This window comes from Aspergillus japonicus (genome assembly GCF_003184785.1).
Source record: "Aspergillus japonicus CBS 114.51 unplaced genomic scaffold BO86scaffold_99, whole genome shotgun sequence".
In the NCBI taxonomy this organism is placed as follows: Eukaryota; Fungi; Ascomycota; class Eurotiomycetes; order Eurotiales; family Aspergillaceae; genus Aspergillus; species Aspergillus japonicus.
Window position 1 is genome coordinate 39,792 of NW_020291736.1, and position 13,504 is coordinate 53,295.

Here is a 13,504-nt window from a genome sequence, read left to right on the forward strand (position 1 = left end):
TATACTCTTTAATTATCAATTTCTACTACCGCTTGTGGTACACTACAATAAACTATGCTATCCAATGGTGGGTGATTCCAACTGCGGTGCGGGGAATGGATGGGATTTGAGGTTGACCGCCAGAGCAGAAAGAAACCCGCAAAAAAAATGGTGGTGAAGAAGCGGACCGCGTAAAAAAAAAAGTTGGCGCCCGCCCACGTCGTTGTTGAAGGGAGAGAAAAAAAAAAGACTTCACCTCCGGGAATTTTCCCTTCCATTCCTGAGAGATCATTGTTGACACCTCAGCGCCCCCAATGCCTGATTTCAACTCCACCTGTCCCTGTCATCATTGATTGTTCTGTTCCGATTCACCGCCCTTCGAGATCCCTTTCGAAGCTTTCTGTTCAAGCTTTCATCTGAAATTACCAACTGGTTAGTTTTTGTCTTCTTCCCTTCCCTTCCGTCTGCTCCCCCTCCGGTCAGTCTCTCTCCCTTCTATAAACAACGATGGGTCTTACATCCTCCCAGCCTGCGCCTGAGACTACAAACGGGCTCAACGAGGGTATGTACTTGCTCTTGAATAGACTGGATCAATTCAACATGTGCATAATACCTCACGCGCTCCGTCACTGTTGCTCAGCAGCTCAAAACAAAAAGAAAAAAAAAAAAGCTTAAATCCCCCAGACCTGAAACCTGACTGACATGATTCTTCCCCGAGGAACACCAGACAGTATCGAGATCCCCTCGAGTCCTCCACTCGACACGTCCGTGCTCAGTCAAGCCAAGCGACTTCTGCAGTCGGAAATTGACGAGATGGCGTCCGCCAAGCGCAAGAGAAACAGCACGGGCTTGAATGCCACCCCCAATGCTGGCGGGCGAACCGGCTTCGTCCCGCAGACCCCTCAAACACCTCTCACCAACTCCTCGGCCACCCACCCCGCGAAGCGCAAGAAGGTCAAGGGCAGTGAGTCGTCGAAAAAGAAGCCGAAGCGAGAGCAGCAACGCGAGGAATCCCAAGAGCTTCCGTACATCAGCAGCCCGGCTTCCGCCAAGCGGACTTCCGCGACGATCGCGGCCAATGGCCACCACCACCACCACCATGATGCGCCTTCCGCGGTGCCAGAGACCCTTGAACCCGAGATTCCGATCGACCCGGCCCTGAGGGGCGAGCCCGTCGCCATCCCCAAACCCCAGGACCACGTGATGCAAGATGCCGACCAAACCGAAATCGCGACCCCCCGGCCTCAAAAAGAGCTGACCCGCGTATCATCGGCGCCCAGCGCCTTGGCTCGGCAGAAGAAGGGTCGACGCGTGCAAGCGGATGACGACGACGCCGACGACGACGACGCCGACGACGCCGACAGCAACAGCAACAGCAACAAGAACAAGAACCCCGCCGGTAAGACGGGCTTCTTTTCGCCCGACGAAATCCAGAAACTCGAGGCCTTCAAGCTGGAATTCTGCACCATGAACGGCGTGGAGGCGGATACCTTCGACATGATGGTGCAGCACTCCGTCCGCGAGCGACAGGAACAGTGGCCGGTGCACACCGACATCATCACGAAGCCGGACTTCTGGGCGAGAATCTACGAGATCATTCCGGACCGGGCCAAGAGATCCGTCTACCGATTCATGCGCCGCCATTTCCAGTGTTCCTCCCAAAAGCCCCACCACTGGACCCACGAGCAGGACGAGGAGCTCATCTCGCTGCACAGATTGCACGGGGCCAAGTGGGCCTACATTGCCAAGATGATCGGCCGCAGCGACGACGATGTCGTCCAGCGGTGGAAGAACCGTCTGCAGCATCGTCGCACGATGAACCGCGGCTCCTGGTCGGAGCAGGAAGTGCAGGACATGATGGACGCTCTGCAAGAGGTCTGGCATACCATGAAAGCTACCGGGGTTGATGTCGGCCAGGATGTCTACGAGTTGGACGAAGTCTACATCGCTTGGGGAGTGGTCAGCGACAAGATGAACAACTGCCGTTCTCGCCAGCAGTGCGCGGACAAGTGGCGGAAACTCAGGGCCAAGGTTTTGAACCAGCGCAGGAAGGAAAACCCTGATGCGTTTCATGACTCCGCGGTTGTGAAAAAGTCGGGTGGAAGCCGCCGGAGCAAGTCACGGGCCGTGAGTACCCCTCAGCAGAAGCCTAACCAGAAGTTCAAGAGCAAGGAAATCGTGGAGTCGGAGGATGAAGACGGGAGCCAGGAAGCGCAGAAAGCGGCGGAGAAGAAAGACGCGCAAGAATCGGAGGTGGTTGAGGAGTCAGATCAAGAGGAAGAGGAGGAAGAGGAAGACGAATCCGCTGAGCCAGAAGTCCCCATCAAGCATGAGCGGCATTCAATGGAACTAGATGATGCACACATGTCACCACCATCCAAACAGCCCGCTGAGGCCATCCGTCATATCACTAATACAGACTCGCGCGAGGATTCCGTTGCCGATGAACTTAGCGATAGTTTAGTCGATTGGGCCATCAAGGATGAGCGCAGACAAAAGCCTGACTCGGAGTCAGAGGAGGAGGAGGAAGAGGAGGAAGAGGAGGAGTCGCCTAGCCCTAACGCCAAACGGGAAGTCAAGCCCAACCTTGGCGACGCAGAGTCCGAGAGCGAGAGCGAGAGTGGCAGCGAAAGCGACGAGAGCGAAGAGGAGAACTACTCCACTCCACCCAGTGGGCAGAGATCCGCCAACCTCAAAGTGACCTCCCCCAACACCGTCACCAAGTCGTCCCAACAGCAGCAGCGAGGAGGCACCATCAAACCTCGAAGCCCCTCGGCGGTGGCCATCAAATCCAGAAAGTCACCTTCCCCCACCGCCTCCGCCACTTCGTCGGAGGACGAAGACGAAGATGAAGAGGAGGAAGAGGAGGAATCCGGCGGCAGCGACAGCGATACAAGCAGCACCGGCGGCGACTGGCCCGCCAAACCCACTGCCACTGCCGCAGCCACCACCACCACCACCACCCCTAACCGCAAACCCTCCACCAACTCCTCCCCCATCACCACCGCCAAACGCACCGTCACCACCATACAACCCACCAAGGAACCCCAACAACTCCCGACCAAACCCACCGTCACGCACTCCAAACGCACCAATCCCACGCCTCCCGAATCCGACCCCGAAACCGCCTCCGAAGATGAAGGCGACGCCTCCGACGAAGATGCCTCCGATACCACCTCCTCCTCATCCAAAGAATCCTCCCGCGCCCCCAAGCAACAACCCCAACCCCAACCCCAACCGCAAAGACCCTCAATCCCCACCCGCCCCTCCTTCGGCTCCAGCTCCCAACCCACCCGGCCCCCCGGCCACCGCCTCAGCGTCAAAGAACTCCGGGACGCCAGCCTCAGCAAGGCGAACAGCAACCTCAAGGCCCCCAAGCCCAACACGCTGAACGACATAATGAGCGACGCGAAGTCGCGGGCCAAGGCGGATTCCTCGTCGTCGGATGACGATGAGTCCTCCGATTCAGATTCGGACTCGGATTCGGATTCCGAGTAAAAGCTTCGGGTGGGGTCTGGGTAGACGGCCGGACGAACGGTGTATGCGTTTTGGAGCCCGGGCGCGCGTGCTCGGTTGCTTGGTATGGTTGATTTGATTGATTGTGGTTTTCTGTCGTGTTGAAGGGATCATATGATTTCTTCTCCCGGATGGGAATGGGAATGGGAATGGGGAGGAGGGAGGGAGAGTGTAAAGATGATGATGATGATGATGAAGTTCGTACTTTGCGTGGAATAATTTGTCACTTGCGATAAGTTAGGTTATGAATGAGATGGATCGAGTATGGCAGATCAAATGCTGGTCCGTGTGTTTTTGTGCTTCCAATTTGGTAGGATGGCTTCCCGAAAGGGTATGGTGGATTGTTGCTGGGGAGGTCGCCTAGCTTGCTAGTTAGTACTGTGGTACATGTGCATGTGCAGCATGTACATTTGCATGTCCGCATGTCCGCATGTCTGTATGCCTTTCGAAGTTTCGAGATGCGGTGCCAGTCACGTTTTACCACCTTATCTAATGGAATCATACACCTATGATTTCCCCGAGAATAGATACTCAAACGAAGCAAGAAGGATAATGAAGATACATGTGATAGTTTCATCTTTAAACAAGCAAAGAAAAGAGATCGATGGCAATGCTATACGCTTATACAATACAACATCTCCCCACATCTAAAGCTCATCTTTGTCCCACTCAGCACCAGCCTCAGCCTCCACTTCTTGATCTTGTTCACGGATCTCCTCCTGCCGCACCTCCGACCGGACCCTCTTCTCCAGCGCGGCGATCTCCTCATCGTACACCGTCCACTCGGGGACCTGCCTGCGGGCCCGCTCGAGCTTGGGCTCCTTGGTCAGCGGATTGTTGCAGAGGTCGATAGTGCGGGCCTGGGCCAGGGACTCGTCGGAGCACCAGGTCTCGCACCACAGCCACTCCTGCGGCAGGCTCTTGATGGGGATGTGGTGCTGCATGTGGTTGGGCAGGTCCTGGTCGAGGTTGCTCAGCGAGCCGGGGTCGGCGGAGAGCATCTGGTACTGGCCGCGGAGGCGGTCGCCGGCGGCCAGGGCGCGGAAGCGGCTGAGGTCGACAACGTAGAGGGCCGAGATGTGGTAGGGCTGGCCGCGGAGGAAGTTCTTCCAGTAGCCCTGCTTCCAGAAGCGGAAGCCCTCCATCTCGTGGCGCGAGTCGCACATGGGCGTGAAGCCGTAGGGGGCGCCCTCCAGGTCCAGCGCGACGAGGTCGTACATGTCGGTGCGCACGACCTGGTCCGCGTCCACGAAGATCACCTTGTCCAGACTCAGCGGGAAGAGGACGTCCAGGAACAAGATCTTGTAGCCCCAGATCTCGCGCTGCTTCTCCGTCTGCGCCCGCAGCCAGTGCGGCCACTTGTAGGTCACCATCTCGTACGAGAAGCCGTACTCGGCCGCCAGGTGCGGCAGGAAGGACTTGAACGACGGGGAGAGGAATTGCTCGATGAACCAGAATTTGACCGTGTGCTCGGTGTTGCGCATGACCGAGACCATCATGATGTTGAGCATGCGCTCGTAGAGGTGGCCGCTCGCGACGGAGAAGATGTTGATGTCTGCTTGCTTGCCGCCCGCCACGTCCTTGGGGGAGCCGTTGATCCCCACGCTGGAGAGAACGCCGGACGCAAAGTTGAGGCCCTTGGAGACGTAGTCCATCGCGCTGCCGGATTTGATGCCCGTCTCCAGCACATCTTCCATCTCCTGGCCCTTCTTGCGGGAGAGGCGGGGGAAGAGTGTCTTGCCCTGGAAGGAGAGAAGGGCAACCTCGTTGCTAGTGTCGTCGTTGGGGTGGAGGCTGTACCCTTCGTTGCCGAGGCTGTCAAGTTGGAAGATCCGCTCGCTGCGGCCGGGTTTCAGGTTGATAGTCCAAAGGCCCGGCTGAGCCTTGAATTGGAAGTAGCCCAAATTGGCCATGATGATGGTATCAGAAATCTGAGGAGTTTCCTCGGTCCCCAGAATGAGCTGCACGCCCCTTGGTGCCGTCTTCATGGTAAGATCCCGTGAGTGGCCTTCAATGAGGATGTGCTCCAGAGCGTAGATTGCGTCCACGTTGGTGCCCTCTTTGACCGAGCTCAGCTTGATGTTGTCAGGGTCGTACACCGATTCCTTCGGAGCCACAAGCCACGAAGATGGAACGTCCATGCCCAATGTAAGAAGTGCCTCAACAGGTACACCGGAGAACGAGGCGGTAGGACGGGCGACAGATCCGTCCTGGCTGAACGAGGGCTCCGAGTCCAGCACGTAGCGATAGAACCGCTTGGTGGGCAGCTCCTGCAGTTCATCCCGGGGATTCAGAACGAGCCGCATTCTGACGTTGGCCAGGTCCGAGAGTACCTTCAGAATGGGCAACCACTTCTGAGCGGTTTCAGATGTCGGGTCGATAGAGGCCACAATGGTAATCACAGGATCCTCCGAGTTGGAGACCGTGATCGTCGAGCGAGCGTTGTCCCACCGCTCAAACAAGTTGACGCGGATGTCGGGTGTCGATTCGTAAATACCCTCCGGCACATCGGAGACGGTCGAAAGGGCTGCCAGGGAAGTCAGTTTAGCAAGGGTAAGGGGACCGCTGAGCTTCGCGCCGAAGCCCAATGCTTCGGCAGCCTTGGCCACAGGAGCGATACGCTTCTGCCTCTCATAAGCCAGTAGCTGGTCCACATCGTCTGAAGTCAGCGCAACATCGACTGGTACTTCAATGACTCTTCCATTGATGATGATTGCATTTGCGCCCGTGGAAAGTCCAAGACCTTTGACCAGAGGCTGGTGGGCGCACCAGAAGTTTTCAGCCTCCTGCTTGTCACTAGTAGACCATAAGTCGGTTCCGGTGAGCTCTTCCAGAAGCTTTGCGGCATCAGCATCATCTTTCTTCTTCAGATAACGATGTATGGTGTAGGATCCAGTCCAGATAGACGAGTTTGCACCATTGTTCTGCAGGAGCAATACTTCTGCTTCCCCGTGATTCTTGAGACTCCCAAGAGCCGCGCTCAGTAAGTTGAAGCCGGGCTCATCGCTGAAGTCGCCCGCTACGATCACATGACTGCTAGCAAGGACATCTTCCTGGATTGATGGAATGCGAGGGAGAGATCCGAGAAGCTCGCCATACGTCTCTGCCACCTGCGCCATGTTCACAACTCGAACATCCTTTGGATCTTCAGGGACAATGACAGGGTTACGTCTGTCGAAAGCATCGGAGAGAAAAAGGCTGGGTAACCATGTGTCCTCAGCAAGTTCTCCATCAGCAATCGACTGTTGAATTGCTTGGATATCCCGACTGACCCTGGCGCTCAATTCCTGAGCCCAGTTTTCATTACGAAGAATCGGGACACCGTTCACAAACGAGTGTGACGCTTCTCCTGTGACACCCAGACGTTTTAAGTATTCGCTAGTCCGGCTCACTATAGTGTCCACGGCATCGTTCTTGAGCACTTCATCCAGAGACAAGGATTGCTTATCAGGGCGAGCAGTTCGGTCTGCGGTCGCAGTCTGAAAGGCTGTTTTGTCCGGGGAGCCTAACTTGTTCTTGGACACCGACTACAGGAAACATTAATGGCTGGAAAGGGTATATGTCTCGGGTACTGATACTTACCGTTTCCAAATAGCTCATCAAGCTCGCCAGACCAAAGGTATCTTGCAGGTAATGAGCAACCTTGAGCTGCGCAATTGAGCCCGGGGATGAAGTTATCGGGACCAAACCAAACCTCACGGGAATCTTGTTCTTCACGAAGACCTGGATGGACTTGACAATGAGGGTGGCGTCATCGAGCTTGGCCAAATCAACCGGGATAACCACATTGTTAGCTTCACGACGAACGGACGGCAACTGGCCAGGGAATACACGTTGCATGTACTGATAACAATTAGCATCATACTCTCATCACGGGGAGAGGATTACCCACTCCACCGAGGTCGCTTGGCCACGATTCGTAGCGTGCATCCTTTTCGAGGTCGTTCAACCACATGATCACACCGCCACCCTCAATCTCGTCCCGGTAGTTGTACCGCTGAGGGCCATCCTGAGCCATTGCCGCTGCCAGGAACTTGTGAGACAGCAGATCCACAGACTCGCTGGCGGAGAGTCCAAGGCTGCGGAACTTCTCGATCAGCTTCCTCTCGCGACGCAGGTGGTCTAAGAGAGTGAAGGCATCGACCTGTCGAGCATCGATCTGAACACCATTGATCCACAAGGCATTGAATCCCGGAGGGAGCATCCGCAGCCGACTAGACTGGATGTCCTGCAACAGTTCTTTGGTGACATTGTGGGCTGCGATCCTAGCCGAGTACTTGGGGAAGTCCTGCGACAGCTCGACCAGTGCATCCAGAGGACTCTCGCTGTCCAGCACATAGCCAACGGTGCCCGGACCGAGCCGGGATACTTCCGAGGAAGACAGCGGTCTCAGGTCATCCAGATCATCTCCCTCCCCGTTGACTGTTTTCTTCGAGCCTGAAGCATCGGAGGTCCTTTCCTCAGCAGCCCTGTCATCAATGACGATGTAGTCCGTCCGTTTCAATGCAAGTTCGACGCCATATCCCGACACGAACAGCGGACGCGAGCTCCAGTGCTGCGGAGGCCTGTAACGTACTCGATACGAGAACTGTCCATCTCTGGCAAGAGCGGTCAGAGACTGGTGGAAGTCCTTGAACATTGGAGACGCGAGGTCCGCATAGAGGATCGCTGGTGGGAGGGAAGAGTCTCCGAGAACGCGATCGAAGGGAAGCTCCGGAGGGTCACTAGAGATTAAAGCGGTTAGCTAGGAACCTTCACCATTCAATCCAGCGACATGAGACGAACCTTGGACCCATCACACCCTGTTGGGCACGCTCCAGACTCGAGGAGCAATACTGCTTTCCCTCCGCATGGACCCACACCGGACAGACTGCGTCTTGGGCCGCTGCCAACGAGTGCTGGACCGAGGCATTATAGTATTGATAGTGTGCGGCGATACGAGGACTGGCGGACCGGATGGCCAGCGACAACTTGAACGAGGAGAGTGCTTCGGGGGTCCTCAGATGTCCGTCCGTGTGAATGACCTCCAGGAACCGATCGTACAGCTCCTTATCTGTCACGGCATCATCGAAAGCTCCTTCGGCGATTCGGTCGAGTATAGGGAAATAGGATGTCGAGTTCTCCTCGGCAGCAGTTTCACTAGTTTATCGTTAGGTGAGCAGAGTAGTCGAGCAAGTTAGCGTTCAAGTAGAAAGAGTTTCCTCTTACAGTAGCTCTATAAGATAAGGTGCGGAATCGAAAGAAGCTTGGAGAGCAACATTCACGGAAGGCGTCGTCGCATGCACCAAGCAAGATAACGCAGAGGCAACGATAACAGTACTGAGTCGCCAGAAGGCGACGAACGTTGACCCCGACACCATCTCTGCAGCTGGCGGCAGGGAATAGGTGTTTTGAAAAGTGTAAACAAGTGTAAGCTAGCAAGCTATTCCGGTTGAACTAGCTAGTAAGCGGGCATCACGGGTGGGGATGTAAGTCAGATTTCGAGAAGCAGACGCGACGAAAGTTCTCAATGAAGGAACCAGCCTTCTGACAGTCAGTCAAGTCTTTTTAACAATCGCTAATCAAAAATTGAGATATCTCAGAAGTTAACAAAGCATGAACGGCGCACTGCTTACATCTGGTCAAAGGATTCTGGCCACTTCGCGGGAGGAAGACAGCTGCTACGGCGGGCGCAGCGGCCAAACACGCAGGACTTCCGTGTCTTCTATCTTCGGCGCTCATTGGTGGGCTCTGACTGGCTGTTGTATAGACTGCTCCAATCCATAAGTACATAGATGGATGATACCTAAAGGACAAGAGCCCATACATAAGGTACTAGGAAAGTATTAGGTATATGCAGTACAATCAAGCATGGCCTTAATCATGCAGTCCCTTAACTCCAGAATTATCACAGACAACCTTCAGCCTCTTTCAAGATCCGCTTCCCAACCCATGTCATCCGGGCTGTCAGGCAATGCAGTATCGCGAGGCCCACTTTGTATGGGAAGCACCTCCCCCTGCGAAAGACATAGGGGACACTCGACGTTTGTAGGCACTTCACATAGCCAATTGGGGCCGGTGGAAGTAAGAGGAATGTCCTGCTGGGATCACGTAGGCCAGATTTTGTAACTAAACCCAGGCTCCAAACATTGAATGAAGCGCCGCGAGAGGGCACAATCCTACACTTTCTACCTACTTTAGTCCGTAGACACCATCTCATAGCACAGAATAGGGCAATGTAATTCTTGTAATTTCATTTCTTCATTAGATACATGGTCATTATCATCTGCTCCAGCCAACTCGATGACTTGAACTTCTTTTTTCTGCATTGTTTGCTTTTTCCTGCAGAAAACTCTGCGCCTCCCCAATGCCAATGAGAGATGGACTTCTCTCGAGATCGTTTCCGGAACGCCCGAAGTCGATCTATGCTAACTCGAATCACATGAGATACTCAAAACACGAAGAAAAACCTTAAGGAAACCTTATGCACCTGAAACCTTTGACCTCTTGAAAACGCCAACATGACTAACCTGACAGACTCCAAACATGTACCAGTATTGAAAGCATCCAGGCTTTTGTCTTTCCTGCTTTTGGTGGAGGGGAAAAAAGGCATGTGGTAAAACGCTAAAATGAAAGAGAAAATAAGTGAGTGAACAGGTAGTAGTACCGCACCAAGAGCCTTAACGCGAGTCCGTGCTCGACTGCTTTGAATGGGCTTTCTTGCGGTTGGAGGCTTCCCATAGGAGCCGCCGGCGTTTCATCTCATCAATTTCAAAGAGAGACTCTTCTTCCGACCGACTGGGCACGTTCTCGGACCGTACCGCCAAAGCACTCGTGGATCTCATCTTCTTGAGACTTTTGACCTTGCCGGATTCGCCCAACTTGCGAAGCTCGCGAGTCAGCCGCTCCAACGCAGAGCCAGATTTGTGCCTGGTCGTGGGAGGTGGAGGCAGAGGTTTCTCGAGGATATCCTCGACTTCCTTGCTGCTCTCACCCCCTGCGGCGAGAATCTTCTCCGCTGAGCCGAAACTGATTCCGGAGTCAACCTTGCGGCCTTTGTGACCGCGGGTCTGAGATCCAGTACTCTCTTCAAAACTAGAGAGCCCTGTGACCGTGCTACAGTCATCGTAGATGTCCAAGGCCGCACGAAGGTAGCGATCGAGAACATCCCGGACTACAGGCCAGCCATTATCATCCCCGGGCAGTGCGCCCTGAACGATAATCTCGTTGAGCACTTCCGGGCCATTGCGCCCCACGGCCGCAATGTACCGGAAGAAACCATCGCGCTGAGACCTCAGATGGTCAGGCGTTAGGTACGAGGTCGGAGGTACCGTTGCGTCGGTGACCGGGGGGAACAATGTGTTGAGCATTGCGATGCAATTGGCCTTGTTAAAAGGCTCCATCAACATCTCGTTAATCAGAGTCTAAAGCGGCCTGGTTAGCAAGAAGACAGCGTAATGAGAAGACGAGACACATACCCAGCGACGCAAGCCAACATAGACTTGGGTGTACAGAGCCTCGATGCGGCGACCCCGAGAGTTGAGGGACTCGAGCCAGGTGATGGCACCAGGGTACTTTTTAGCGAATTCGGACGATTCCTTCACATCCTCCGGCTCGACGCCCAGTCGCTGCAAAGCGGCAGCCACCTCCTTCCGGCGGCGGATTTCGAAGTCTTTGAGGTAGTCCAAGGCGGTCAATGCCTGAGGGAAATCGACCTCTACCAATTGAGGGGTGAAGCAGCGACGCACGAAGGAGGTGACGAAGCTGGGAGGCAGGTTGCATGGCTGCGAGGGCAGACGGGAGATTTGGTGGCTCAATTGGGCCCGGAAATCAGCAGCGAGATCCATCGAGTCTTGGGACGAAGACGAATTGGTCGGGCGGTGGAAGGCTGTTTCAGGCTGGCGGGTAGTTGAGGATGATTGTTGTCTCGTGGGGTTGCAATTCAACGCATACATGGAACGCAACGGGATCTCGTAGGTACCAGGGTACCGAAGACAATGGTCGAAAATCCATGTTAAGGCGGAGCCATCGGGGGCATCCAGCGGTTCTTCGGTGCGTGCCATTGTTCGGGAAGATGAGACAAGGTGGGCGAGAGTCGAGTATGGAAGAGAAATTGGATGTTTCCTATTGCTGAGGAGCTGAAGAACTACGAGATGCCGGATATAAGAATAGTGGTCAAACCAAAAGGCTGGGACCAGTCGGGAAGAAGAGGATGGTCAGGGGGGGGGGGGGTTTTTGTGTGGGCGGGGGGGGTGGGGGGGGGGGGGGTTCTTGTGTGCGACGTGATGGTTCGTGCAGGTGGTCAAAAAGGGCAAGAGTTGCTCGCAATGACGGCTGGCATCAAATGCGTGTAACGTGTCTTTCCATAGCACGGATATGCGCTTGGAGATCGAGCGATCAGTGATGCAAAGTCTCCTTGGCCAGGGAGACAGGAGCAGATATCCCTTCGGTTTCTGATGTGTGAGGGGCAACCGTTCCTATGGGGATCCACCGGGCTGATCAGGCTGTTGCGCGGGGAGCTGATGGAACCCCGTTTAGCTTTCTTTGTGAAGTTCTTGGCTATTTGGTAATTTGGGAGTCGAAGGCCAGACCGAGGATGGGCGAAGATCCAGAATCGGGCAACGGGGAAGAGATTGATAGAGATGGCAGTTGGTTGCACAGGCGGGTATCGATTCCCGGATAAGGTTGCTTTCAAGCAAACAAAATAGACAAAATTTTGTGTTGTGAGAGCTCCAATGTAGTTAGGAGCGAGATTCAGCGTCTAACGTAGGTGCTTTTGGAGTTTAAACTTTGGATGGATCACGAGAGAATTTAAGGAATTGACTGATAGCTTGTTGGATTCACAGAAAGGAAATCAGTAGAGAGTGTAAGCAACGAACGGAGGCGAACAAGGGGAGGAATAGGAGGATAGGGAGGCGAGGGCGTAAGTGTGATGTGTTAAGGACTGAACTGAAGAGATCGATAGGGAAAGGAAGGTATGATGTCTGTCTGTCTGTCTGTCTAGGTGTCTGGAACAAAGGAGGACAGCCGATCGAGAAGGGGTCGGGGACTTAAAGAACGAGGAGGTGGATGAGCGTAGAGGGAGTGAACTAGTGTATGGAGTGGAGAAGACGTTGTCTGGGCAGAGCGAGCAAGACTGTAAGTGAGAGAGAGGGTAGTTGAAAGCCGTTCTACCGGTACGCGTAGCTCCAGCCTGGGCCGGGACTTTGTCTGGTGGAACTGGGCAAAAAAAAGGGTCGGGCCAGTCACGGGCTATCATCCCATTCCCGGGCAAGTGCAATTCCCTCGGGCTCCTCTTTTTCCTCCTCCTCCTCCTCCTCCTCCAGGATCGATCAATCAATCAATCCCGGTTCCATGGATGTCTCTCCTGCTCTAATCTATTCTGGTCCATTAAATCTGGTGTTATTATTTTTATTATGATATTATTATTTCACAGAAAAGTACATATGAGAACGGAGGAGTACTTAGTGCATGGGACTTCCACTCTCCGGTCCTTGCTCCGAACCACCCGCGTGCCTGGACTGCTTGTGTCCCTCTCTTTGTCTGACTTGGTCTGAACTGTGTGTCTCTTGTTGACACCCTCTGCCTACCGAGTGCACATCCCAATCAAATCCTTACCCGAGGATCAAACAACCCACGGTGCGAATGCGACAGAAGGAAAAAAGAAAGAAAAAAAAAAAAAACAAGCAAGAACAAAAATAGGCAAAAGATAAACCACTCTCCCTTCCCGTCCGCAGGTCCTTTTTCCTCGGATGCACACTGGCCACAAGCTGCATAAGGTATGTGCAGTAGTGTGCAGTGGGAGCAGCAGCAGCATGAGCAGCAAGTAAGCCAGGCTTCCACGTAAGTGCATCCGGGCTTCTTCTCAGCGGAACTGGACCGATCGGAAAAAGACGACGATAGAAAAACTGAACCAAAACAAACCCCTCTCTCTCCTCTTCTCCTCTCCCCGACCGAGGCTCTCAGGTCTCAACTCCTCTCGCTCCTCACCCGGAGAACCGATGGTGATGGATGAGACTACTCACTACTG

The 13,504-nt window shown here is 54.4% G+C and overlaps 3 protein-coding genes across 3 annotated transcripts; 1 reads left to right on the plus strand and 2 right to left on the minus strand.

The window, feature by feature from the left end:
* Window positions 1-204: 204 nt before the first annotated feature.
* On the plus strand, window positions 205-3,680 carry BO86DRAFT_251191 (MYB DNA-binding domain protein). The gene is made up of 2 exons (XM_025667187.1): window positions 205-541; window positions 698-3,680. The coding sequence occupies exons 1-2, from the start codon at window positions 487-489 to the stop codon at window positions 3,475-3,477; spliced, it is 2,835 nt and encodes a 944-aa protein (XP_025522347.1). The 5' UTR covers window positions 205-486; the 3' UTR covers window positions 3,478-3,680.
* A 400-nt stretch (window positions 3,681-4,080) lies between these two features.
* BO86DRAFT_413850 (putative UDP-glucose:glycoprotein glucosyltransferase) lies at window positions 4,081-9,097 on the minus strand. Its single transcript, XM_025674784.1, has 5 exons — window positions 8,704-9,097; window positions 8,281-8,634; window positions 7,388-8,219; window positions 7,078-7,338; window positions 4,081-7,022 (listed from the first exon to the last, which is right to left on the minus strand). Exons 1-5 carry the CDS (start codon window positions 8,853-8,855, stop codon window positions 4,143-4,145), a joined length of 4,479 nt encoding a protein of 1,492 aa, XP_025522348.1. The 5' UTR covers window positions 8,856-9,097; the 3' UTR covers window positions 4,081-4,142.
* Window positions 9,098-9,705: 608 nt separating this feature from the next.
* Window positions 9,706-11,705, minus strand: BO86DRAFT_393402 (uncharacterized protein). The gene is made up of 2 exons (XM_025673009.1): window positions 10,953-11,705; window positions 9,706-10,898 (listed from the first exon to the last, which is right to left on the minus strand). The coding sequence occupies exons 1-2, from the start codon at window positions 11,535-11,537 to the stop codon at window positions 10,155-10,157; spliced, it is 1,329 nt and encodes a 442-aa protein (XP_025522349.1). The 5' UTR covers window positions 11,538-11,705; the 3' UTR covers window positions 9,706-10,154.
* Between the last annotated feature and the right edge of the window lie 1,799 nt (window positions 11,706-13,504).

Coding starts and splice junctions, on each gene's coding strand:
- BO86DRAFT_393402 (XM_025673009.1), bottom strand. CDS start 11,537: ATGGCACGCACCGAAGAACCGCTGGATGCCCCCGATGGCTCCGCCTTA. Junction 10,899..10,952: donor ATGTTGGCTTGCGTCGCTGG/GTATGTGTCTCG, acceptor AGGCCGCTTTAG/ACTCTGATTAACGAGATGTT.
- BO86DRAFT_251191 (XM_025667187.1), top strand. CDS start 487: ATGGGTCTTACATCCTCCCAGCCTGCGCCTGAGACTACAAACGGGCTC. Junction 542..697: donor TACAAACGGGCTCAACGAGG/GTATGTACTTGC, acceptor TTCTTCCCCGAG/GAACACCAGACAGTATCGAG.
- BO86DRAFT_413850 (XM_025674784.1), bottom strand. CDS start 8,855: ATGGTGTCGGGGTCAACGTTCGTCGCCTTCTGGCGACTCAGTACTGTT. Junction 8,220..8,280: donor CAGGGTGTGATGGGTCCAAG/GTTCGTCTCATG, acceptor TTTAATCTCTAG/TGACCCTCCGGAGCTTCCCT. Junction 7,023..7,077: donor TGATGAGCTATTTGGAAACG/GTAAGTATCAGT, acceptor TGTTTCCTGTAG/TCGGTGTCCAAGAACAAGTT.